At 42.2% G+C, this 25,563-nt stretch overlaps 1 protein-coding gene across 1 annotated transcript in view; it reads right to left on the bottom strand.

Annotated features, from left to right (window-relative positions):
* MAMSTR (MEF2 activating motif and SAP domain containing transcriptional regulator) overlaps positions 1-25,015 on the bottom strand; it is a 36,657-nt gene extending 11,642 nt beyond the window's left edge. The window contains exons 1-6 of the mRNA XM_066607702.1: positions 24,424-25,015; positions 7,501-7,566; positions 5,062-5,120; positions 3,443-3,518; positions 2,671-2,820; positions 85-239 (exon numbers count right to left, since the gene is read on the bottom strand). Of these exons, the coding sequence (XP_066463799.1) occupies positions 85-239; positions 2,671-2,820; positions 3,443-3,518; positions 5,062-5,120; positions 7,501-7,566; positions 24,424-24,478 (561 nt within the window). The 5' untranslated portion in view covers positions 24,479-25,015. The remainder of the gene's footprint in view (positions 1-84; positions 240-2,670; positions 2,821-3,442; positions 3,519-5,061; positions 5,121-7,500; positions 7,567-24,423) is intronic.
* Positions 25,016-25,563: the final 548 nt, after the last annotated feature.

The raw sequence follows: 25,563 nt of genomic DNA, 5'->3' as shown, positions 1-25,563 counted from the left end.
ACACTGGATACAACATTTTTATACTGAGATTTTCATAATATAACACATACTCAGGGTACCATTCTTTCTGCTTCAAAGTTATACCTGAAATGCATTGCTTGTTGGTGTTGGAGACAGGTTAACAGAAAGACCAGGAGAAGGAGCAAAGCGAGGTGAAGAGGAAGTAGATGATGAAGAAGAGCTGGTGATGTCATCATCAAAAGAAAAAGTATCAGAAGATGAAGAGATCTGGATCTGGTCTTTAAAGCAAAAATATGTATTATGTATCTGAAATTCAGCTGGAGTTTCCTTGGTCTTACAGTAAGCACACGCAATACCTGCTTGTGTTAGTATTCAAGCTATACAGTCACATTATTCGGTTAATTCTCATCAGGTTGCTAAGTTGACCATGCAAGTTGGAAATATCAACCAATCCTGCTGTTTGGGGCTGCTTTGGCTGATTGCCCCTTGACAGTTTAGTCCCCCTTCTACTTATTGAAGTAAACAAGCATATTCAGATGATCTGAATATTTATGTTGATGGTAGATAGCTGTCAGATTAATGAGTATTCTACTGGTGACTGGCTGATATCCACAGTCAGTCTAGTCTTATTCTGAATACCTCATTTAAAAGGTTTGTTTGACAAGAGAATTCTTTGTCCCTTTTGCATTTGTTAACTGGTATCCTAAATAAAGTCAATAAGCAGATACCTTTTTCCCAAGGGCAGTCAATAATTTAGTATTTAAAAACATTGCTTTTGGTGGGCATACCCATACATAAATTCACACACCTTGGTATGCCTTAACTGCGTCTTAATTGTGTTTTCTATTATAGCATAATTTAGCATTCTTATTTGTACCATTTTTAGCTTTATTGGCAACCATCTTTAATTTGCTGAGCCTATATTGCAAACAGCAAAAACTTGGCACAAATTTGGAGTGTATTCTTCCTGAAACTCTATAGGCATTTAATTTGTGTTAATGATCAGCTGTTTTAGTATACTCATTCAACTTATTTAACTTAGCTTTTATAACAACACAGGTTAACTATGAAATGATAACACAATACAAAGAAGAAAAAGAAAGAAGTCGATTTCACTAAAGAGAACCTAAAGAGTCACCGAACCTTACTTTACATATTAATAGAAAAGTATATCATTGCACTGTTTAGTAAAGAAATGTAGGGATTTCTAACATAAAAATTCTTTATTTATATAGTGCCAACATATTTTACAGCACTTTACAAACCAGAGGGTACATGGACAGACAAAGGAGACATTTCATAGAAAACTCATCAACAATTCAACAATAGTAGACAGGGCCCTGCTCTCAAGAGCTAACAATCTATGAGGAGTGACACAAGGTAAAATCTGCTCCTGACCGTAACATGTTTAGCCATAACTGATATGACTACTCCCGCCTCACGTGCTTTCTCTCTGACAACTCGCTCCTCAACAACCTCCAGTCTGGTTTACATTCTCTGCACTCAACCAAAACTGCCCTCACAAAAGTATCAAATGACCTGATGACAGAAAAGTCGAAAGGTGACTACTCCCTACCAATCCTCCTTGACCTCTCTGCTGCATTTGACACTGTCGACCATGACCTCCTTCTCACTATGCTCCACTCTATTGGCCTAAAGGACACCACTCTCTCCTGGTTCTCCTCCTAGCTCTCTGACCGCTCTTTCAGTGTCTCCTTTGCTGGCTTTATCTCCTCTTCACTTCCTCTCGCTGTTGGGGTACCCCAGGGCTTGGTCCTTGGTCCCTTTCTCTTCTCTATTTATACAGCCCCAATTGGACAAAGCATCCACAAATTTGTCCTCCAATACCATCTCTATGCTGATGACACCCAACTATACACCTCTTCCCGTGAGATCTCTGAACCATTGCTCCTAAATATCACCGACTGTCTGTCCGCTGTCTCTAACACTATGTCCTCCCTTTTTCTCAAACTAAACCTCTCTAAAACTGACCTCGTCTTTCCGCCTTCAAACCGACCTCCCCTCAACATCTCCATTCCAGTGTCTGGCGCCATCATAACCCCAAGACAGTATGCCCGCTGCCTTGGGGTCACACTGGACTCTGACCTCTCCTTTACCCCCACATACAATCTCTGGCCCGAACATGCAACATGCACCTCAGAAATATTGCCAAAATACATTAGTTCCTCACCACGGACACACTAAAGACACTCGTGGTCACCCTCATCCACTCCTGACTCGACTACTGCAACTTGCTACTGCATCTTTTTACCGCCCAACTCCATTTGCTTTCTAGTAATTGGTTTCCACATGAAATCCGCTTTTGCCTGTGTTCCCCATGCCTCGCTCCCCCCTTGTGCCTCCTGTATCACCCCCACCCCATTTGTTTCAAACCGATTGTATCTCACATTGTAATTGTTGTTTTGATTGCATTTCACCCATGCTTGAAAGTGCTGCAGAATAAGTTTGTGCTATACAAATAAAGATTATTATTATTATGTACATTGAAACTACCATTATCAGCTGCACTAACTGTGGTCATATAGTGCAATAGAACCAGTGGTAATGGTGTGAACAATCGTGTAATCAAACAACTAGATACCAACCACATAAGTGGGCCAACTGGGCAAGATTGCTTCTCTCATATCAAAGAAAGGCTTTATAATGAAATAACCGTTCTAATATATTAAAAATGAAAGGTTTGCTCACCTTTTACCCCACTCTTCACCCCATTTGCCAGCGGCAGGATGTTTTTCTTTACTAGTTCTAAAGGTCCAGGTCGATGTAAAATTTTTTCATTCAAATCTTCTGCCAAGCGAGCTTTCTTCTCTTTAAGCTCCTCAGATTCAACTGCACCATCTAAAGCATAGTATACAGCATACATTTATCATGGCTTCATTTTAAGGATCCACGAATGATAAAGTAATACTGGAAATAGTAAACCCAATGATCGCCATAATCATCATGCAGAAAAACAAACTTTGGGAGAAGCTTCAAACAATGAGGGATCATTTGAAGTATAACATGCATAGCCGCCGCCCAGGAGCAGGAGCCGCCGCCGAATCTCCGCGGGTCAGCCCTATCTAATAGATAGGCTGACCGCGGAGAATCAGGGAAATTCGCAGCACGCAGCGAATTGCCCGCTGCAAGCGGAGAATCACAATGATTCTCCGCTCGTGGACATGGGCCGGCGCTTTCCATAGCAATGCTGTGGGAAGCGTCGGCCGGCATGGGGGTCTAAATGGATAACATCAGTTGTTTTCACTTTCCAGGCATAACCTCAAAGAAGAGTTTGTTTTAAATCAAAATATGTATTTTCTGAAATGTTCACTTGTTTATGGCATCACATATCCATCATAAAACGGTTGTAGAACTTCTCTAGCAGTACAGCCATGTTCTCTACCTTGCATGTTCCACGTCAGAGCTTAGTAAACATGGCATCACACACCCACCTCCCTAGTGTGACAAAAAGAAATCCAACCTTCAGAAAAAGGCATCTTCATAGCAGCCACTTTGTGGAGTTTGTTCTGAGTCTTACACTTCATGAAATCCTCTGGCTGTAAAGCAAATTAAATCTAATTATGTGAGATAATGAAGAGGTTTTAGATTTAAATAATGCTGGTCACAGACTGGAAGCTTTGTCCCTGGTATGACCAGTGTTCCCATATTTTTCACTAATGTAAGGCTCATCGCTAAAGGAACATACAGTAAAAGATGCAAATGAATTTTTATGGAGAAAATCTAATGCACTGTAGCAGATATCATTCCTATGAAATGTTGTGTCAGGTTGGTTACTATATGCTGGGAATATTGGGCTTTCAATAACCACTATTAGTAAGGTGAGCTTCTACGATGTGTCCATACTACGCAAGCTAATGTGAAACTAGCCTGAGAAATAATATATAATTCTTCATTCTGGTGCTGTATTTTGTACTGAGATTGCTTCTGGTGCTGTTTTTATGTTGTGTTCTTAGTTTTGGTGCTGTATTTATGTAGTGAGCTTGGTTCTGGTGCTGTATTTATGTAGTGAGCTTGGTGCTGGTAGCCACTGGCCTCATAATTTTGGCGGAAATTTGTGCTGCCATTAGCTGTAGCGGGTGGGTATCTCTGGCTCCATGTTGCCATCAGCACCATGTGTTTCCACCTTTAAGATGGGCCTTTATTCATGGGTCAGTGCTGCAATCTAGCCCCCTAGGCTAGAATTTGCCAGACAGCTTCTGGGTGTGAATGAGATGCTGTGCATGGACAGCTGCTTTTCCCCATTACTTCCATAATTGAGCCTATCACTTCACTGACACAGTCTAAGTGACAGGTTCGCTTAGGGTCAAGGAAGCAGCAGATGCAATTGACCTGGGTAGGGTATTGGATGTCTAAAGGGCTGCTTCCAACTGCAATCCAGTCCAGGGACCTGACAGAAACAGACAGTACAGGTTGTCTGGGTTTAGTATTCCTGCTATCATATTAGAGAGTGAACAGAGTCGGCACAGGGATCTTTACTAAGTGAACGGTCTCCTCCCCTTCCTCCTACACTCTTCAGTTGAGCAAACAGCAGGTCTGGAGGCGGCAGTGTGAAGAAGCAAAGCCCTTCCAATGTGGTTCCCAGAAATAAACTGTAATTCTTCAGTCATCTTCTGCTGTGGATTATGCAGCTTTATTGTTGACATTCTTAACATTTGTAATGTTTGGGAGGGTAGGGGAGCGCTTTTTTTGGTATTTGCCCTATTGGTCAAACTTCCTAGCAACTGCCCTGGCAACCAATCCCAGTACAGCTTTTATTTCTTAGGCTAAGACATGCGGTCTGTCTGGCCACACATGGCCAAGCCCCACCCACAGTGGACAATGGCCTAATGACTTTGCAGTAAAATCATGTGGCCATTGGCCATTGTGGTTAGGCAGGGCTTCGGTTGTGTGCAGTGCAGGACTGTGAGTCTTTACCCATTTACTGGTTTTGGTAAATGAAATTAGCACTGTGACTCTTAGTTGATACGGACAATAATTACTGTTTTTCTTTTAGACAGTTGACAGTTCAATCTGTCCCTAGGTGTCTTTCATTAATGAACAGATCAAAACTAAAAAGAGAATACCATAATGGACACTTACTTTATTTTGTCCCAAAGTCCCATTTTGCTCTGGAAAATTTGTATGCGTTTTATTGACAGCTAGAAGGATAATGAAATGTGTTAGTTGTTGGACTGTAAAACCTTAGTTGCTGAAAAGTGAAATTAATAATGTATTAATAAAAAACAGCACATTTTGTCCTCACATATTATTTGTCATTTAAGTATTAAAATCTGTCTAAAATAAGTAAAAAAAAGTCTAAAAAAGCAAAAACAGAACTTCTTTGACACCTACATACATTACTGTTTATGAAATTCTAACCTGGTACAGTAGCTCAGTACATTGTAGCTATAAATTACCAAATGCGTACGAACATGCCAAGACAGATAAATTCAATAAGTCAAAATCATAAAAATCTTATAACTCCTTATGGAACAAGCTTATTTTGGTAAAAGGGCCAATGGAATTTCTTTTATTTTTGCTGAGATTCGACTACTGGGTGTTTTCATTTCCCTTGTCAACTGCACATGGCCCTGTACACTTTGATAGTATCCAATTAATTGTGACCATATCAGACTTTGTAGAGGCACATCCGATCTACAAAGAGAATGGTAGCACCCAGTTTTGAATTTATTTATTCACTTTCAGGAGGAGTAACAGAGGAACAACACGGTGCAGAGTTTTAAGAAAAGATGCTCCAGCATGGTTAATTCCAGGGGAATTCAAAAATAAAGCAGATATCCCAGGAGACCTGATGAGTCCACCTTAACCCCTTGAGTGGCACGCCCGGAAATTTTCCGGGAGGAGCTCCACTGCTCATAGTGACATAGCCCGGAAGATTTCCGGGCTATGTATCACTATGGGAGCTACAGAGCACAATGCCACAAGCTGTGACAGTGTGCTCTGCCTGCACAGTCCCACAGAGAACAAAGCAAGGGCTTTGAAAAACCAGCAGAAGATATTGCCGGCATATCGGCAATGTCCTGCTTTGTTTACAGGTTGCCATAGAGACCATCGGCTTGTCAGAAGCAAGCCGATGGTCTCTGTGACAGGGAGAGCTTGGTGCTTGGCTATCAGAGGACAGCTAGGTACCAGCTCTTAAAGCAGAGATCAGAGAAAACCTCCGATCTCTGCTGTGTTAACCCTTTACATGCTGCAGTCTATGTGACTGCAGCATGTAAAGGGCTGTCACTGCAGCATGTAAAGGGCTGTCACCATCAGACCCCTGGAATGTGATCAGGGGGTCCTGATGGGTCCCTGTGGAAGTCCCCTAAAGGGACAAAAAAAAAAAAAAAAAAAGTTTAAAAATTATTTTTAAAAAAATTATAAAAACACTTGTCTCCCTTTACTTTGTAAAAAATCAAAAATACAATCCGTGCGTGGTATCAGTGCGTCGTAATGACCCAGAGAAGGAAGTTAATACATTATTTAACCCCTTAATGACATGGCCCCTTTTTTTCTTTTTTCCCCATTTCTTTTTTTCCTCCCTCCTGTTTAAAAAATCACAACTTGTCCCGCAAAAAACAAGCCCTCACATGGCCATGTCAATGGAAAAATGAAAAAGTTATGGCTCTTGAGACGCAACTGCAAAATTAGTTGAAATTCAATGATTAGACCATTTTAAAAAACCTGCCCTGGTGGGCACGACAGGGTGGTAGGAAACCCGCCACTCAAGGGGTTAAAGCAACCCTCTGGTTCTCACTTGGGCAGCTCTAGCCAGTCAGATCAGTGTATAGAGTCTGAGACTACTGATACAAACTAATGTACGGTGTGCATCGGGTAGTTAGATAGGCACTTCGGCCATCTTTGTTAATTAAGTTGTTGGATTTATGTTGCACGTATGATAAGTACAGAATATGGCCTCTAGTATATAAGTATTTAGTCAAATTAAATGTCTTTTCCAGAACTCCAATATTAACCCTTTCCAATCCACTGTCTGACATCTGAAGACATTAGGATTTAAGGCTGTACAGCTTTAATGTTGGAAGACGTCTGTTGGGGTTCTCTTACTGTATATTGCCAGCCTCTCTGCTGTCGGAGCCTATCCAACGTGTCACCTTATGCAGTACTGGCTTTAGCCAGCATATAGCGCTGTTGTATAAAAGCAGAAAAAGAGTAATCCTAGGAAAACCAGGATACAAATTGGATTGGAAAGGGTTAAGGTCTCAGCAGCCTCTTACCTGCATACTAGGTACAGTACATTTCATATTGGCATTGCCTGGTACAGCAGCTCAATCCCATTCACTTGAATAGGACTGAGTTGTTCTCAGGCCATGTCACCTGCTAATGTCACATCACTGGTCTGAGAAGAGGCTGTGACACTGCAGTCTGTTCAACAGCTGATCAACAGGAGTCCCAAGAGGAGGACCTCCACCTATCCCAAGGATGGGTCATCCATATTAGAGTCCCAAAAAACCTTTGATTGATTGTTTTATTTTTAATCTAATTTAATAAAAACTAACGAGGTGATCAGAAACTTACAAGGCATCAGGTTCCGTTCAGACATTTGTTCTTGCGAGCGACGATGTTGCATTCGTAATTGAAGAACTGTAAATAAATATTAAGAAGCAGTTACTATCTGTCATAAGTCATTTTTCTTTTTGAAATCGTATAAAGGGAAAGTATTTATATTGTTAGAGTCAGGATCATGCAGCTTTTTATAGTAAGAGTAGATAGAACTAATTCACATCTGAATATATATACATCACTCCATAGTACAAAGAAAAACTGTACAGCTTCTTGAACTGACCACATTGCCACCAGTGTGTTAAATTTCATGCCGGAATATTTCTTTAGTTCTGGGATGACATAAAAGACCAAGGAGACATACTAAGACTGGGTCATGTTCTATTTCCAGCAGTTTCATGCCCCCCGCAGTTGTCCCTGGCCAACGTTTGTGCTGAGCAGCTGAATGATTTTTAGTGACGGGGACTTCTATTTATTCCAGTAATCTGATCGGACACCCACTCCCTTTTCCTCGGATTCCCCTTCAAAACACGGAACGGAAAACAAATACAGAGTATATCTTCACAAATCTCAGACCTGAGAATATACGTATCTGAACAATTCCATTGCAAATGTTTAGGCAACTGAAAAACGCAACAATTTTAGGTTTTACTTTGTAGGTTTGTTTTTTCCTATTAACTCAAATTTTATTCTCTATTCATTCTGTAAAGAAACAGGCAAACTGTCTGGATTTTATGAATACCTCACTTTTGTACAGAAAGAGCTATATAGGATTGATTTTTTTGAACATTGTGTCTGTCCAATTTGTATACATTATTTCAAAAGAATCAGTCTCCTCTGCATATAGAAAGAAAATGGAGGATGCCTAGTGTGTAAACCTGCTTAGCAATTAGTCCAAAAGCAATGCTTCTCATCTGAAAGGGCTGTGACGCACAAGCGCTGTCTGATCTCGTAATAGCTGGATGATACCGGCTTTCTTCTGCAGGCGCTGACATTTGGTAGAGAATGTATATGGGACTCAGAGCTGCAATCGGTGTACAACAAGGGATTTAGGTAGGTAGGAACCAGGTAACTTGGTCTGATGAAGACCTTGGTGCAGTGCAACACGTTGCCTGCATCTTATTAAATAAAGAAGTTATATACTTACCTACCCAGTTCCCCTGCGTGTGTCGATCGCAGCTTTAAATCTCACATACAGTTCACACCTTGTCAAAATTAAGGCCTCATGTCCACGGGGAAATTCTGGCCCACACAGATTCCCTGTGCAGAATCCCATAGTGGGTCCCTCTTTTCCCGCAGACATAAGGGCCAAGAAATAGATTTTACTTAGCTGTCCGGACGCTGTGGGTCTCCCCTCTGTCGCGGCCAGATCTTCTTTTTTCTACCGGGCGGATGTGCTCGGCATGCTGGCAACGTGCGCTCTGCACACTCTTTTTTTCTAACTCCTGCTTTCCCACGGCTTCCAGGGCACGGATGTAGTGGCAGCTGCGAGTGTGCCACGGCACCGGATGGCTCCCATAGGCTTCAATAGAAGCCGTCCGTGCGGGAAACCCGCACAAAATGGAGCGTGCTGCCGGTGCTTTCCCGCACGTGCAATCTGATTGGGCCAAAGACTGATTTTTCAGTACAAATGTTAAAAAATAAATCAATGTACTGTACAAAGTTTTTTTTACAGGTTGATGACTTACCCTCAGAATAGGTCATTAATGGTTGATCAGCAGGGGTCCACCACTTAGGTACAAATCTTAGCTTAGAAGGCAAGTATACACAACTGGCCAATGTGCAAAAGCCCACACTAAGGGTATAAACATACGGTTCATACATCACACTCATTTGCTGCAGCCAATGGCTGCACAAATTATTGCCAAAATTGTGCAACCACACACACCTTGGCAAAATTTAGTATTGTACGGCCAGCTCTCTGTGTATTTCTACCCTTAGCCTGTTTATCTATTTAACACAAATACAACACAAGAATTACCCTCAGTGTATACATACTACCACAGAACAAGCTCATATCATATATACAGCACCAGAACCAACTTCATAACATACAGTACCAGAACTAGGCACAGTGCATAAATTCTGTCCTAGAACCAAGGTCATAATATAAATATAACACCAGAACAAGAACTATATTCCTTCTCTACATGGCTAGGTTCAGGCATGCATATTACAAACACATTTTTCTGCTTATAATACAGACGGGTGCACTCACCGAACTGTGCATCTACTGACCCAAACTCACAGCAAGATAGACGCACATTCTAAACAAACTGTTTATAAAGTCCAATATTATCACCACAAAGGGACAATATAATGGTAGATAATAGTTCTACACAGGTGCTCTGCAGACCATAAAAGTAGTTACATTACAGTAATATTTAATGACTCACAGTTGACGTCCTCTTTGGAGTTGTTCACTTTTCCCATTTTTTGCATGCAGCCCAGACCACCACAAAGATTTCTTTTTAGCCATGACTTGTCTCTGCGAGGTTTGCAACCAGACATTTTTGGCTCCTCACTTTTACTTTTCCAGCACCCCTTTAACCTTTCCTGACCTAGACAATATCTTCATTCTGTTGCTACCCAATTTCCGCACCTGTTGCTACCCCATCTCCTCCATTACTGTACCTGCTGTTTGCCACAGTTTACCCAAATACTGTACTTCAGAAATAACTTTATCATAGTTATAATTATTCCGAAAATCAGTGCCAGGCAGATGGTGCTCTTAAAAATAGGAGTGTTAAACAGTGCCCCATAGTATGCCCAAGATGATAATAATGCACCATAGAGTAAAAGTGCCATCTCTTGTACCTAAAACTATACTAGTTCTCCTTTTAGTACCACACACAGTGAAATGATGCCTTTTGTGCCACCACATAGTAATAATGGCCATTGTGCTACATCTGAAGTAATTTTGCCCCCAAAAGTACCCCATTAATAGTAATATTGCTGCCAAAATAGGAAGACTGTCCTCAAGTGCTGCGTAGTAGTAATTGTATCCACTTAATAGTAATAAAACTCATTTATGCACCATTAGTATTACTATTGCCCCTTTAATAGTAAAATTGTTCCAAAGTGCCTCCTTAGTAGTAATAGTGATCCCTTAGTAATAATAATGCTCCCAGTGCCCTCTTCATAATAATAATGCTCCCAGTACCCCTTCGTAATAATTCACACAGCGCCCCCGAGGAATGAATTGCACAACATAAAAAAATAAAGCTATACTTACCTAATCATGACAGGAGGAACGTCCGGATAGGCCCTGACACCATCCCAGCAGTCCTGAAGGTCCTGGTTTCCTGACTTCTACCATGGAAGTGGCTGCAGTCCAAGTCAGAATGCTGCTCTGAGGAAAGCAGTCACAGCGCATGTAAGGAGGCCAGGCGGCCCCAAACATTTCTAGGGAACCTGGCCCAGGGGGGGGGGGGGGGTCATGACTCCCGGATGTTTGAGCTGGACGCTCCGTACAGGTTAGCATTAAATTCAATGGGAACAGTGCCTTCAATACTAACCCAGACTGCTGCAATGTCTACAGAGCATTCAGCTCCCTGATCTATAGACACTGTATGCAGACCAGTGAGCAGTTGATCACTGGGGGGTTCTGAGCAGTTGACCCCCCCCCCCCCCCTTCCGCAACAACTATTGATACTCTATCCTTTAAGATTGAAAACAATAATATCAGCAAAACTGGCTAAACTTTATCAGTCCAGTATCACTATCAGGTCAGAACTTACAGAGGTTATCTGAGTGCATGAGTGGGCCCGAATGAGCTACTGCCACATAAGACAACACCAGTATTATAAATAGTACATAAAACCTCAGGGCCATGTTGCAAATTTTGCTCTGAGATCCTGGAGCTATAAAGTAAGTCTGAATGCAATGTATAGATTTAGGCTATATATCTATAGTATTTTAATGTATCATTGTATCAATGGGCTCCAACCACCGGTGTAAGGGGGGAACATAAGGGATTAAGCCCTTTTTGATGTGCCTGTCTATACATGAGTAGACATCTAGGGTTTATGTTCAAGGACCTTCACAGACCCCCCCTTCCAGAAAGCTCTTGGTACTCACAAGGGCTGCCTCTGTACTGGGGCTGCAAATGTGGACTAAACCCTACCCCTGGGTGCTGTCACGGCATCCATCTTAGACATATGAATTATTACAGCTGGACCACTGTGTGTGAGCAGTGCAGAGAGGGGAGCAGCCTTGGCAGCAGCAGTGATTGAGGCCTACTAATAATATGCAGCTAAAGACCAGGAGCCAAATATGTGAGCTGCCAGCAAAAGGGCCCTGATGACTGGGGGGCAAAAAATAAATAAATAAACTGATTTTATTTTCTGTACATGACTAATGGGGTTGGCCATCTCCCCATAGTTACTGTTACTGAAATGTGCTTTACAGCAGCCACAAGGATATTAGGAACCTGTAGACTGGAGATGACTTATTAATTTCTATGGGAGAATGTTGTGGGCATATGTTCTGACCTGTGCAGAAAGGGACAGAAGGTAAGCTCCTGTGCTATCAGCTTCTGACTACATAATATACAGTGGTTATAAAAAGTTTACACACTCCTGTTAAACTGCTATGATTTTGTCACAATAAAAAATATCTGACAAGATGAATCATTACAGATTTATTTCAATCTTCAATGTGACCCATCTGTATAACTCCTTTGAAAAACAAACTGAAATCTTTTAGGGTAGAAAAATAAAAAAAATATATAATGTGGTTGCATAAATATGCACAACTAAAACTAATACTTTTTGATGTAACCTTTAATTTCATGACCGCACTCAGTCTTTCTGGGTAGGTGTATATCAGTATGGCTTGACTTGGCAATCTTTGCCCACTCTTCCTTGCAAAATTGCTCCAAATCGTCATGTGTAGCGCCCTCTTCAGATCAACCTACAGATTTTCAATGAGATTCAGGTCTGGGCTCTGGCTAGGCCGTTCTAAAACTTTAATCTTCTTCCTGTGAAGCCATTCTTTTGGTGATTTGTAGGTATGCTTTGGGTCGTTGTCATGCTGAAAGGTGAAATTCCTCTCCATCTTCAGCCTTTTAGCAGAAGCCTGAAGGTTTTGTGCCAAATAGGACTGATATTTGGAACTGTTCATAATTCCCTCCACCTTAACTAAAGCCCCAGATTCAGCAGCAGAAAAACAGCCACACAGCACAATGCTGCCCCCACCATCTTCACTGCGGGTATGGTATTCTTTTGATGATGCGCAGTGTTGACTTTGCTCTAAAAATACCTTTTGGAATTATGGCCAAAAAGTTCAACCTTGGTCTCATCAGACCATAACACGTTCTCCCACATATTTTTGGCAGACTTGATGTAGGCTTTAGCAAAACATAGCTGGGCATGGATGTTTTCTTTGTTAAAAAAAGGTTTCCGTCTTGCCACCCTGTCCCACAGCTCAGACATATGAAGAATACAGGAGATGGTTTTCACAGGCTCTACACCAGTGGTCCCCAACCTTTTTGGCACCAGGGACCGGCTTCCAGCAAGACCATTTTTACAAGGCCCGGCAGGGTTGGGCGGGATGTGGGCGGGGCTTTGGTTATATAGGGCGGGGTTATGAAGGGGGTTGGAGTTTAGTCCATTCTTATTTAATTATGACATTTAGAATGTCCTGGCAGTACACACATAGGGCAGTATATAATCTATCCCCCCCCCAGCACACACATAGGGCAGCATATAGTTTATCCCCCCCCCAGTAATAGACAGCCCCCACCTCTCAGTAATTAGCAGCCCCTCCCCCTGTAATAAGTAGCTCCCCCCAGTAATAAGTAGCCCCCTCCCCCAGTAATAACCATCCCCCCCCGTAATAAGCAGGTCCCCCCCCCCTGTAATAAGCAGGTCCCCCCCCAGGAATAGGCAGGTCCCCCCCCCCCCAGTAATAGGCAGGTCCCCCCCCCCAGTAATAGGCAGCCCCCCCAGTAATAAGCAGCCCCTTCCCCTGTAATAAGTAGCAACCCCCCCAGTAATAAGCAGGTCCCCCCCCAGTAATAGGCAGCCCCCCCAGTAATAAGCAGCCCCCCAGTAATAAGCAGCCCCCCAGTAGTAAGTAGCCCCCACCCCCCCAGTAATAGGCAGCGCCCCCGTAATAGGCAGCCCCCCCCAGTAATAGGCAGCCCCTTCCCCTGTAATAAGTAGCCCCCACCCCCAGTAATAGGCAGCCCCCCGTAATAGGCAGCCCCGCCCCCAGTAATAGGCAGCCCCCCCAGTAATAAGCAGCCCCCCAGTAGTAAGTAGCCCCCACCCCCCAGTAATAGGCAGCCCCGCATAATAGGCAGCCCCCCCCGTAATAGGCAGCCCCCCCAGTAATAGGCAGCCCCTCCACCTGTAATAAGTAGCCCCCACCCCCACCCCCAGTAATAACCTTCCCCCCCAGTAATAGGCAGCCCCCCAGTAATAGGCAGCCCCTTCCCCTGTAATAAGTAGCCCCCACCCCCAGTAATAGGCAGCCCCCCGTAATAGGCAGCCCCGCCCCCAGTAATAGGCAGCCCCCCAGTAATAAGCAGCCCCCCAGTAGTAAGTAGCCCCCACCCCCCAGTAATAGGCAGCCCCGCATAATAGGCAGCCCCCCCGTAATAGGCAGCCCCCCCCAGTAATAGGCAGCCCCTCCACCTGTAATAAGTAGCCCCCACCCCCACCCCCAGTAATAACCTTCCCCCCCAGTAATAGGCAGCCCCCCGTAATAGGCAGCCCCCCCCCAGTAATAGGCAGCCCCCCCAGTAATAGGCAGCCCCTTCCCCTGTAATAATTAGCCCCCCCAGTAATAAGCAGGTCCCCCCTGTAATAAGCAGGTGCCCCCCCAGTAATAAGTAGCCCCCCCCCAGTAATAACCAGCCCCCCCACTAATAGGCAGCCCCCCTAGTAATAGGCAGCCCCTTCCCCTGTAATAATTAGCCCCCCCAGTAATAAGCAGGTCCCCCCTGTAATAAGCAGGTGCCCCCCCAGTAATAAGTAGCCCCCCCAGTAATAACCAGCCCCCCCACTAATAGGCAGCCCCCCTAGTAATAGGCAGCCCCTTCCCCTGTAATAGGTAGCCCCCACCCACCCCAGTAATAGGCAGCCCCCCCATAATACGCAGCACCCCCCCCCCCCCCAGTAATAGGCAGCCCCCCCAACCCATATACTTACCTCCTCCCTGCTGTCGCTCTCTGTCTGCTTGCCCTGACGTCAGCCTGGAACGCTTCCTCCCTGATTCCTCTCCAGCGGAACTAATGAGCAGGGGACTCGGGGAGGAGAATCCTGGCTGCACAGACGTCAGTGTGCACCAGGATGAGCGTGATTACCAGCGGGGAGTTGCGGCGCCCCCGCTGGTAATCGCTTCAGTGGTGAGCAGCATCGGTACGCCGCGGGCCACATAGCACAAGGCAGCGGGCCGGATTCGGCCCGCGGGCCTTGTGTTTACAGCACAATTTCCCGGCGGTGCCGCGGACCGGCGCTAAACATCCAACGGCCCGGCACCGGTCCACGGCCCGCTGGTTGGGGACCCCTGCTCTACACAACCAGTACTTGCCAGAAATTCCTGCAGCTCCTTTAATGTTGCTGTAGACCTCTTGGCAGCCTCCTGGACCAATTTTCTTCTGGTATTTTAATCAATTTATGAGGGGCGTCGAGTTCTTAGTAATGCCACTGGTGCGCCAAATTTAATCCACTTCTTGATGATCGTTTTCACTGTGTTCCACAGTATATGTAAGGGAATTTTTTGATACCCTTTTCCTGACTGGATACCCTTCAACAATCAGATTCCTTTGATGTGTTGTAAACTCTTTACGGACCATGACTTTTGTTGAAAAATGCAACTAAGAAAATGTCAGAAAAATCCTACTAGAGCAGCCGAACGTTATATGGGGCAAATCAGAATCACTGTAAATAATGGCAGCTGGGTACAGATTACTATTTAACAGGAGTTTAAATGTGAGCGCCTAATTCTGAACACGACCCCATCCCCAAATATAAGAGGCTGTTCACACTTATGCAACCACATTATTTTAGTTTTGCTATTTTAATTTTTCCATCCTTAAACATTTGTTTATTTTTTAATGGAATTTAACATAAAAAAACCTGAATTAAACAATAGGTAATTTTCTGATGACACTTTTCCTTTAAATTGCATTTACTTGTTCTGTGTCACTAATTTAGTAGTAACATACTGTAAGTAACTGCAGTCCCTAATTCCATATTGATAAAGGGCCTTTGCCCGCTATACTGCTGGCACCTGGAGTTGATTGATAAAAATATTACTTTTGTATGAAATTCCTAAGTATGTGCTACCTATTTTTTATTGTTTTACTGGCACATGAGCCATTAATAGTGTGGCTTTGGTCGAGCACCGCGATTGTTAACCAAGAGGGAAGCGCTACCATTTCTACTGCACTAGTTTAGTAGTGAACATACAACCGCCCTATATCTCATCACAGAAGCTTAGCACTTGTCAACATATTTTTTTTACATGATAAACATTATATCTGCTCTGGTATGTAAGGGGAATTCTGACTAATCCACAAGCTGCAGATTGGAAGAAAAAAAGGCTACTTAAAAAAGAAAAGCTACAGTGAGGTAATATTGCAGTGTTTGGTTGCAGCCAAGTCAGGATTTACACAGATCTAATGACACAGGTGCCAGAGGTTGATTGACAAGCCCAAGTTTCAACTGTCCTTTGAGATATGACATCATTAGACAACCAGGGACACTGAGGCTGTGGAGAAGACCAAAGCAGTGATTGTTAAGAGACATGTGCTCAGTGTCAGTGACGCACATTGAAAAATTCAAGTTCGTTAGACACAGCTCCTGAATCCACTGCATGCTTTGAAAGCCAAAAAATACATAATTATGAGATCTGCCAGTGCTGCAGTATGGCTCGTCATTTGAACATGCATTTTGTATGCATGTTGTTTTAATATCCTGATTAGCAGTGAATACTATTACAGTGTTATATTATGCCAGGAAGACATTTTGTACTGCCACAAGTTGTTCTAGCATGTTACTGTATTTTATGATAGGGCCTCATGTGGGATTAACTGGCTTGCAAATTAATACTGTACATCTGCAACTAATAAATTAGCTACTGGGTCTCATTTCCTAGACATTACTCTAATCAGAAACCTAATGGACTGAAAATCCATGAAAAAGGTATTCATTTATATTAACATATTTTAACGTTATGCTAAACTTAACACATTGTAACATTCATTACAGGTTCTGACAGTGTTGCTCATGTGAACTATCAAAAGGAAGCTTAAAAATGGAGCAGCAACATATCTGTAGTTTACAGGACAACATTTCTTTAGGTTTAGAAGATAGAACCTTTTCCTTTTTTAAATTAATCATATTGGGCTATCAGGAACCTAATACTTCAGGAGTAAGAAGTCAAAACTTCAGCAAGCACTAGTAAATCTGAGGTGTTGTAGGTAACTGATTTCCATCAATGTTGCAAAATGTTTTTCAATAAATAACTTTTGTTATAACATCCACTGGATTTGTCATAAAAGTTGGACTACTAGGGCTTCCAAAGATCCAGAGAACAGGAGTTCCAAGTTTCCATTAGCAGTGTCAACATTTGGCTGTTTGCAAATACTACATCAATTATAATGGAGAGTGAACATATTTGCTTTGAAGAGAACTGTCATGTCTGGTATGACCGGTTAACACTATCGGGGTGACAAGTTTCAGATCCAAAGACAGAGTCAAATTGGTTGCTGCTTATCTGGGTCTTTTTGGACTAACTAAGAGTACAATAACTAAGTGCATTGAGGTATGGAGAAATAGACTAAGTAGTTTTCCAGAACCACCAGAACTGGACCTGTCCCTCAAGTGGAGCACCCACCCAGAAAAGGGCGACCCCACTACAGAAGAGAGTAAGCACCTATCCAAAATTCCATGGTGATAACTGAACCATTAAAACTAAGAAACCTGAAATACAAAGCTAAGTGTAGTAAGAATACTAATATTGGCTACTTAGACTAAAAAACACAGGAAACTCTGGCACAACAGTACGGCCAGTAAATGGACATATAACTAGCACCTATTGTACAAAGGGGTTGAAACCTTTACCACTAAGCTGATAGGCTGACTGGGGCTGAAAGGCAATCCAGCCTATCAGTGTTGGCACCAGAGGGAGATTTTACTCTCTTTGTGTTCAGCACAGAATGACACTGCACATGAGTCTCCCGCTGCATCATATGGTCCGGGGTTGCTGTGGTGATGCCACCCTGGACCGTTGCACAACCAGGAAGTCACAGCATCATGACAGGAGCAGGTTGGCAGGGGTACGGTTTCTTATTATGGCACAGTTTCATCTTGAGAGATGTTACAATGCCTCAGTGGCACCACCTATTAAAGCTATCTTTTATTAGATGGTGATGCTGAGGCATTGCAACAACTCTCATTTGCATTCTGAAGAGAACAATAAATGGATACCTATTATTGGGCTAAGTTACAGATTCCATGCTGCCAGACCACCACTGTTTAGATGTTTCTTAAAGGGGTTGTTCGGGACTTCTGGGATTGATTCTTTTGATGATCTTTCCTTAGGATAGGTCATCAATAGATGATCAGCAGAGACCTGCTGCTCAGAATACCCAATGAATAGCTGATTCATTGCACCGCTGTTGGTATGGACAGAGCAGAAAGCAGATTGCGATATCTATATTGCAGCAGCTCAGTTCGGTAAAGCAGACACAGCTCCCAATAAATTCAATTAGCTGACTAGCAGGGATTCCAAGCAGCAAGAGACTCCAAACCCAAGTTCTTGTGATCAATGAAATTTCCAACTGTTGGATATATTGCCATAAAATTACAGCTTGCCCTAGAAACCCCATTAAGCATACTTTATATTACAGAGCATGTACATTATGGTCTATGTTCCTGTCTTTGAAATATACACACATGCTGGTAGCAATGTGGCTTTCTGCACAAAAGAAATAGTAGCCAAAACTGCATATAAATACAAAAAGTTGGCAAAAGCATAGAGAAACCATGGGCCTCATTTATCAAAACTGTCAATATTAAAACTGGCTTTGATGCCCATTGCAACCAATCAGGGCTTAGCTTTCATTTCTTAACCTTCTCTGGTAAAAGGAAAGCTGCACCATGATTGGCTGCCATGGGCAACAAAGATAGCTTTACTGTTAGACAGTGATCATAAGGTTCCTTTTACAATGCCTATAATAAGCGCTAATCAACAGCATAGGAATTGGATCAGTGCTCATTTACTGCAATTTCCATGCAGCAAAGCTCCAAATGAGGTCTGTATGAAGTATTGCTCATATAATCCTTTGTTCTCTTGGTTACATAGTTGTTGGCAGCACATCCGATGTTTAAGAGGGGATGTGCTGCTGGCCACATAAAAGGTACGATCAACAACAAATGATCACTTTATCATTTGTAATTTGATTGCTGGCCATGTTCACACTGGGAAATAATCAGAAGTGAACATTCCGACAAATGATTGTTTGGGTGATGATCACCCTGTCTAAAAAAGGAGCAATGGAAGGCCACATACAGTGATTGAGAGACTGTGCAGGAAGGGCTCTCTTAAGTGCAGAAGTGCCTATGTTATAGAAAAGAGTTAAATATTTAAAAGTTAGACTGATCCCAAATTTGACCCCTTTCAAGAATGTATGTAATTTTCCGTTACAGGCAAGTGTATGGTATTCTGCCGAATATTTTAATCTATAAGTCATCATCATGTCAGTTGCTCTGTGTTCAGATTGTCTGTAGTTTGCACATAATCCTAGTCTGTTAATGTCATTACAGACACTGGTGAACCCAAAAGACCTTTGCACTTACCTAAATAAAGTTCTACAATTTCTTCTCACCACACATTCAGATTCCATGATAAAACTGCATAAGTCGTCACATACCAATAACCTTCTATGCTTTGACTTTTATCCCATTTGGATTACAAAGAACATTTGCTTTAAAGGGTATCCAAATGTTTAGCACCAGCTGGTGATTTTAAGGCTAAGTCATTTGATTTGACACCCACAAACAGCAGCAGTTAAATTTTGGAATTGGTATCAAATATCCAAACAGACAGACAGCAATGCTGACAAAGTCTGGGAATTTAAATATATTTGGACATCCTAAGCTCATCAATCAAAATGTATTTAGATAATAGTAGAATATCATGTAAATGCCGTAATTAATACAAAGAAGTCCAAATTCATGGTTTGAACATTGTTATAATCTCCAGCTCTAGATCAGACAAGAAGCACGTAACTGTGCTAACTGCAGAGCCAACCATTAGCAATAATATGAACGCAACATTTTCTACAACTTATCAGCCTTTTGAATAACTATTATCACATGTTCTTGTGGAAAAATCACTAACCCTTTAGCACTACCTGCTGTACATTTACGGTGCTGGTGCTATGGAATTAGTGGCAAGCACTGTGCATATACAATGCACAAATGGAGTGGGCACAGAAAGTGCACCTGTCAGACGGGTGTCAGCTGTATATTACCCTCAGCAGAAAATGACCATGTCATTGACACTACAAAAACAAACAAAACAACTATGGCAGAATTGCAGATAATTTGTTTCCCCCCTCCCCCATAAAAAATGAATAATTCTGAAGATGCCATACAAATACAACTTGTCCCACATACAAAGAAAACCAAGACCTAATACAGTTATGTCAATTGAAAAATCAAAAAGCAATGGCTTTCAAAAATCAGTGATGCAAAAACAAATGTCCTCAAGGCCCCAAATAGCTGCATCCACAAGGGTTTAATTCAGGAAAATTAGTAGATTTTTGTGTATTTAATAGTTTTTTCAATTCTAGAACAGATAAAGAAAAATATTGTTGAACCATATCAGACTGGAATGTGTTGTAAGTACATTTCTAAGGCACATACTGTATACTCTACTGAATTGCAATGAGAGCCACTACTTCGAAATGGAATAAAGGGATAGTGATGACTTTCTTGCGGATTTGCCAGCTTGCCAAAATTACTTCACGGGCACATCTAAATCTCATGCAGGAATTTACAAGACATGAGGGAAGTTTCAGGTTCATCTAGTCACATTTAAGCTCAATCTACAGACAGATACTAAGATTCTTTGCAGAATAGTAAGGTGGAGGCCACTGCAATTGCAAGATGACTTCACTGCTGGTCTCACATTTATAAGAAAACACAAGTATATGATCGACAGGCTGGTGAGTCAAAAGCAGACTACTTTGGATAAAACTGGTTCCCTTCGTTGTCCAAAGAAGACAAATGTAGCATAATATTATAGCTGCAAACATTTATGATGCTGGTCTTAGGATGACTACAGACCTCACATAGAGCTTGGAGCATAGATGAGATGATTTAATGGGCTCCAAAGAAAATATATTCAGTGCTGTGATGTGAAGTCTGCTTTGTGCCATTAGAGAGAAAATCCACCCAAAAGTCTCATGTCATTTATAAAGACATGCCAATAGATGATACTGATTGAGTAGTCCGAGTACTTACAGGCGTAACTATAGGGGGTGCAGGGGATGCGGTTGCACACGGGCCCAGGAGCCTTAGGGGGCTCATAAGGGCTCTCTTCTCCATATTGGGAGCCCAGTACTATGAAAAAGCATTATAGTTGGGGGCCCTGTTACAGGTTTTGCATCGGGGCCCAGAAGCTTCAAATTACACCTCTGCTTACAGGCCTGCAGATTTCAAAAAGCTATGACGTGCCCACATGCCAAAGAGAACATTTCTGTCATGACATTATTGCAGAATGAGACTTGACTTCAGTAACTTGGGTCTCATAAGAAGATTTCATATAGGACAATATTACTTTGTGTACCCCTATTTCAATTTTCCTTCTGTTAGGACCCTTTGAAAGTATTATATTACAAGCTGAATCTTTTAGTATATTAGCATTGTTCTAGGTCCTTGTTGTGTTGCTCTATGACATTTGCATTCATAATCTGGACTTTAGTGGAATTTTAACTGCATGCATGTATTTAAATTATTCCTAAATGCTTAAATAATGCCAACATGTCATCTATCGGCACAAGATCATCCATGGTATGGAAATTATGACTGTCACATATCAAGAACATTGTAAAGGTGTTTATCCAGAATGTACTTCCGGGATAACCTACGTGAGAATGTAGCAGTGACCGGATAATGCTGGCTTTATGCAAGTTTCCAGTAAGTCTTCCCATACTGAACTTTCACATTATGGCTGCTTTTAAATGCTGCAGACTTGCAGGATTTTCTAATAAGATCCGTAATGACTAGATATTACACTGTGGTGAATGGATTCTATGATGTTCCATTTACACAATGCTGTTTTGTTGTTGATTTTCCCCTTTGACTCCCATGGTGGAAGCAATAGCATTAAAACTGCCAGGCTTCAGATGCAGTTTGTAGGATCTGTAGAGAGCAATAGAGATGAGCGATCATACTCTTTTCCGGTGTTTTTGCACTCGAGCACCGCTTTTTCCGAGTAGCTGACTACTCGGACGAAAAGATTCGGGGGGCACCGGGGGTGAGCAGGGGGTTGCAGAGGGGAGTGGGGGGGGGAGAGCTCCCCCTGTCCCCCACTGCTACCCCCCGCTCCACCACGCCGCCCCCCGGTGCCCCCCGAATCTTTTCGTCCGAGTAGTCAGTTACTCGGAAAAAGCGGTGCTTGAGTGCAAAAACACCCGAACCGAGTACGTTCACTCATCTCTAGAGAGCAACATTTTTCAAATACTAATTTACGTATACTGTATATCCTTAAAGGGGTTTTACCATCAAAGACATTTATCCCCTATCCACCAGATAGGGGATAAATGTCTGATTGCTGGGGGTCCATCTGCTGGGACCCCAGTGATTCTGAGAACTGCACCCTAAATTCTCCTGTGAATGGAGTGGTGACATGCATGATTGACTATGGCCATTCACTTCTATGGGATGGAAAGAAACTGCTTCGCACATCAATCTCCACCTGTCCTATAGTACTCAATGGAGCAGCGGCCGAGCATGTGCACCGCTTCTTAATTCACAGGGAATACAGTTCTCTGGATTGCTAGGGGGTCATAGAGGATTTGCAGTGCAAAGGGTGAAATTAATTGACATGCTGTGAATTTACAATCCACTTCACAGGTGAATTTACATGTTGATTTAGTGCATATTTTATTCCCAGCATGTGGGTGTGATTTTGAAAATCTCATCCACCTTGATGGCACGGTAAATGCTGCAGATTTTCTGTGCAGAAATTTCTACATAGAAAATCTGTGCCAAGTCCACCCATGTGAATATGGCCTAAAAGTCCAAGACATTAAAGGAATATTCCCATCTTATCCTATAAAGCCAGGGACTATCACTAGGATATGCCATCATTTTATGGTTAATGGTAATCCGATCTCTGGTATCCCAATCACTCCTAAAAATGAAGAGGAAGGGGGTTATAAATTAGTGCTGTGGCCTCTTGATTCTCAGGATTGGTGGGGGTTCCAGAAGTCAAACCCCTACTAATTATAAGTGATGGCATGTCCTAGTGGTATACCCCTTTAAACTATTCGCTCAACTGGCAATAATGATTGGAAATGTGAAATTGAACAACAGTACTGTAAAGGGTTATGACCCCTTGAGAAGTGCTTGGACATGTCTGTCTTATGTGCACTGTACTTCAGTAGGATGAAATGACCTGTTCCAGTGAAGATTGTTAGCAAGCAGCCATAAGTTACATTTAGCCCACATTGATTGGTAAGAGAGAAACATGCAGGGGCGTAACTATAGAGGGTGCAGGGGATGTGGTTGCACCCGGGCCCAGGAGCCTTGGGGGCCCATAAGGCCTCTCCTCTCCATATAGGAAGCCCAGTACTATGAATAAAGCATTATAGTTGGGGGCCCTGTTCCAGGTTTTGCATTGGGGCCCAGGAGCTTCAAGTTACGCCTCTGGAAACATGATATCCATCACATCACTATGAGGAGAATTTACTGAGACCAGTGCTTTATATGTCAGTCTAAGTAAGGAGTGCCCTGAAGAGAAGTATGCCAAGTTTACTAAGAAGCACACATTTCTCAATACATTTGGTGCATGTTTGGCCAGTATGTGCACCAGAACGTGATTTTTATGCCAGCTCTGAGTTGCTAAAGAAGTCTATTTTAAAATACACCAGTTTATGGCATAAATTATTGTAAATCTGACAGGCCACAAGAGGCCACCCCTTTGCTAAGCCCCACCCACTTTTAGATAAGTGCCGATTGGAGCATAAAAAGGTCAAAAATTTGTGACTGTTTTTTACACCAGAAAACTTGCATACTCCATTACATAAATCCTCCCTTTGTGTCTATAAGACAACTGCAACTACAGAGAAGAGATCTTTTCCCATCAGTAGCAGAAAACAGCTGTTAAAGCCTCATCTGTTAATGTACAGCATGAATTGTTTAGTCAACTCAACTACTAAAGATCATCAAGTGCAACAGTGGATTAAGTGTGTAAGATGCAGGTAGAATCTTGCTTTGTATTTAGAATTAGGTCTACCTACAGAGTGAGTATTCATTACTGCTTAGGATCTGCTCACAATGTGTTCTCAATGAGCGCTCACTATGCCACGAGAATCTGCCAGCGTATATGCTAAAGGTATAGATAGCTCAGTCCTATGCAACAGTATCCCATGTCATACAATTGTACTGAACAGTTATTACTGCAGCACCTATCAGCTCTTAAAAGTGATTCTTTATAAATACTTCCCTCTATGGATCAAAGAAGTGAGCATAGATATAATGTATATACTTCTGAAGCAGCAATGCCTTTACACGCTTGTGAATCCAAAGCATCAATCTATATCATGTGACATATAATAATCCACTTTCATTACTGCATATCAGATGTGCTATCCACAAAATGTACAGCATGACTCTAATAAGGGAGAACAGTTACATTTGTACAATACATTTCAAGTGGTTAAGAGTAATGTCATTTCCAATAATACCTTACCTGAGCGGAATTTGCTTCTGATAAGCAGCGAGCGCTCTGACGCCAGCAAGGTCATTTTTGGCGGTGAAATCCCGGTTGTCCCAATGGACTGAATGAAAGGTACAGAGACAGACGTAATTGCTCCCTTCAAGTAACAAGCTTACACAAGAAAAAAATTCAGGGTGAAAAATAAAAAATAAATAAATATGTTGAAAGATGAAAAATAAATAGGTTAATAATAATATTCTCAATAAATTAAAAAAAAGTTGAATAAATATGGTTCTCAGAGGTTTTTTTTTAATCAGGCCTCATGCATCCTTCGTATCATCTATTTAAAAAAAAAGGTTGAGTTCTGCTTGGTGGTCAGGAATTGCTTCAATTGTTTGACTTCTTATTTAGCCTTTCTTGATTGTGTCTTTTTTGCAAAGGTTCCAGGAACAGTCAGTGGCCTTTCAGCAGTAAAGCAGAAGTTAGTGAAAGGAGAAGGGAGTGAGTCCAGAGAGATTCCCAAATTATTTTTGCATAGGGAGCTTTGCTAGAAGTGGTCACTGGTTAAAAGATCTCCCTTCTCACTCTCTTTGAGATACAGAAGTTCTCTCTGTACTCCAAGGCCTCTTGCCCGCCCCTCTGCCCAACTATCCTCTCCATGTGTGATAAAATGCCATCTGCTTTGACACTTGACACCCCACAATTCTGCGACAGGCATGCGATGCTGCATCAGCAGGGCTCTTCTTTCATACAATACTCATTGGCTCACACACCCCCTTCTAGCCCCCAGCAATTACAGACATAAATTTCTGTTCTGACAAGCAGAATTTATGTGACATATTGTGAGTCTTACAGTAATGAAAGAAAAGTTTTCAGCTACTATATATCATTTTGCATGTATGGATTTTGGAAAATAATAATGTGTGTCTTCCTATGTGCTAGCTATAGACAACTATGAGCGTTTTAGCTATGTTGGGACATTTTGTAAGAAAAGTTTCTCAAAGGGAGGACAAACAAAATTCATATGTATAAGTGGCATGCCCCATTGGGTGACATAGCTATAGAGCTATTTTATCCCTAAAAGCATTGCTTCTTGGTGAGAATATCAGCAATATGGCTTCTAATGGAACATGCCATGCTACAATTTTTTTTTGCTGTCAGAGTCCATATGCC

The sequence above is a fragment of the Eleutherodactylus coqui genome, chromosome 6 (assembly GCF_035609145.1).
Source record: "Eleutherodactylus coqui strain aEleCoq1 chromosome 6, aEleCoq1.hap1, whole genome shotgun sequence".
NCBI lineage: Eukaryota > Metazoa > Chordata > Amphibia > Anura > Eleutherodactylidae > Eleutherodactylus > Eleutherodactylus coqui.
The sequence above is the reverse complement of the archived record's forward strand: the minus strand, read 5'-3'. Positions and strand labels throughout refer to the sequence as shown.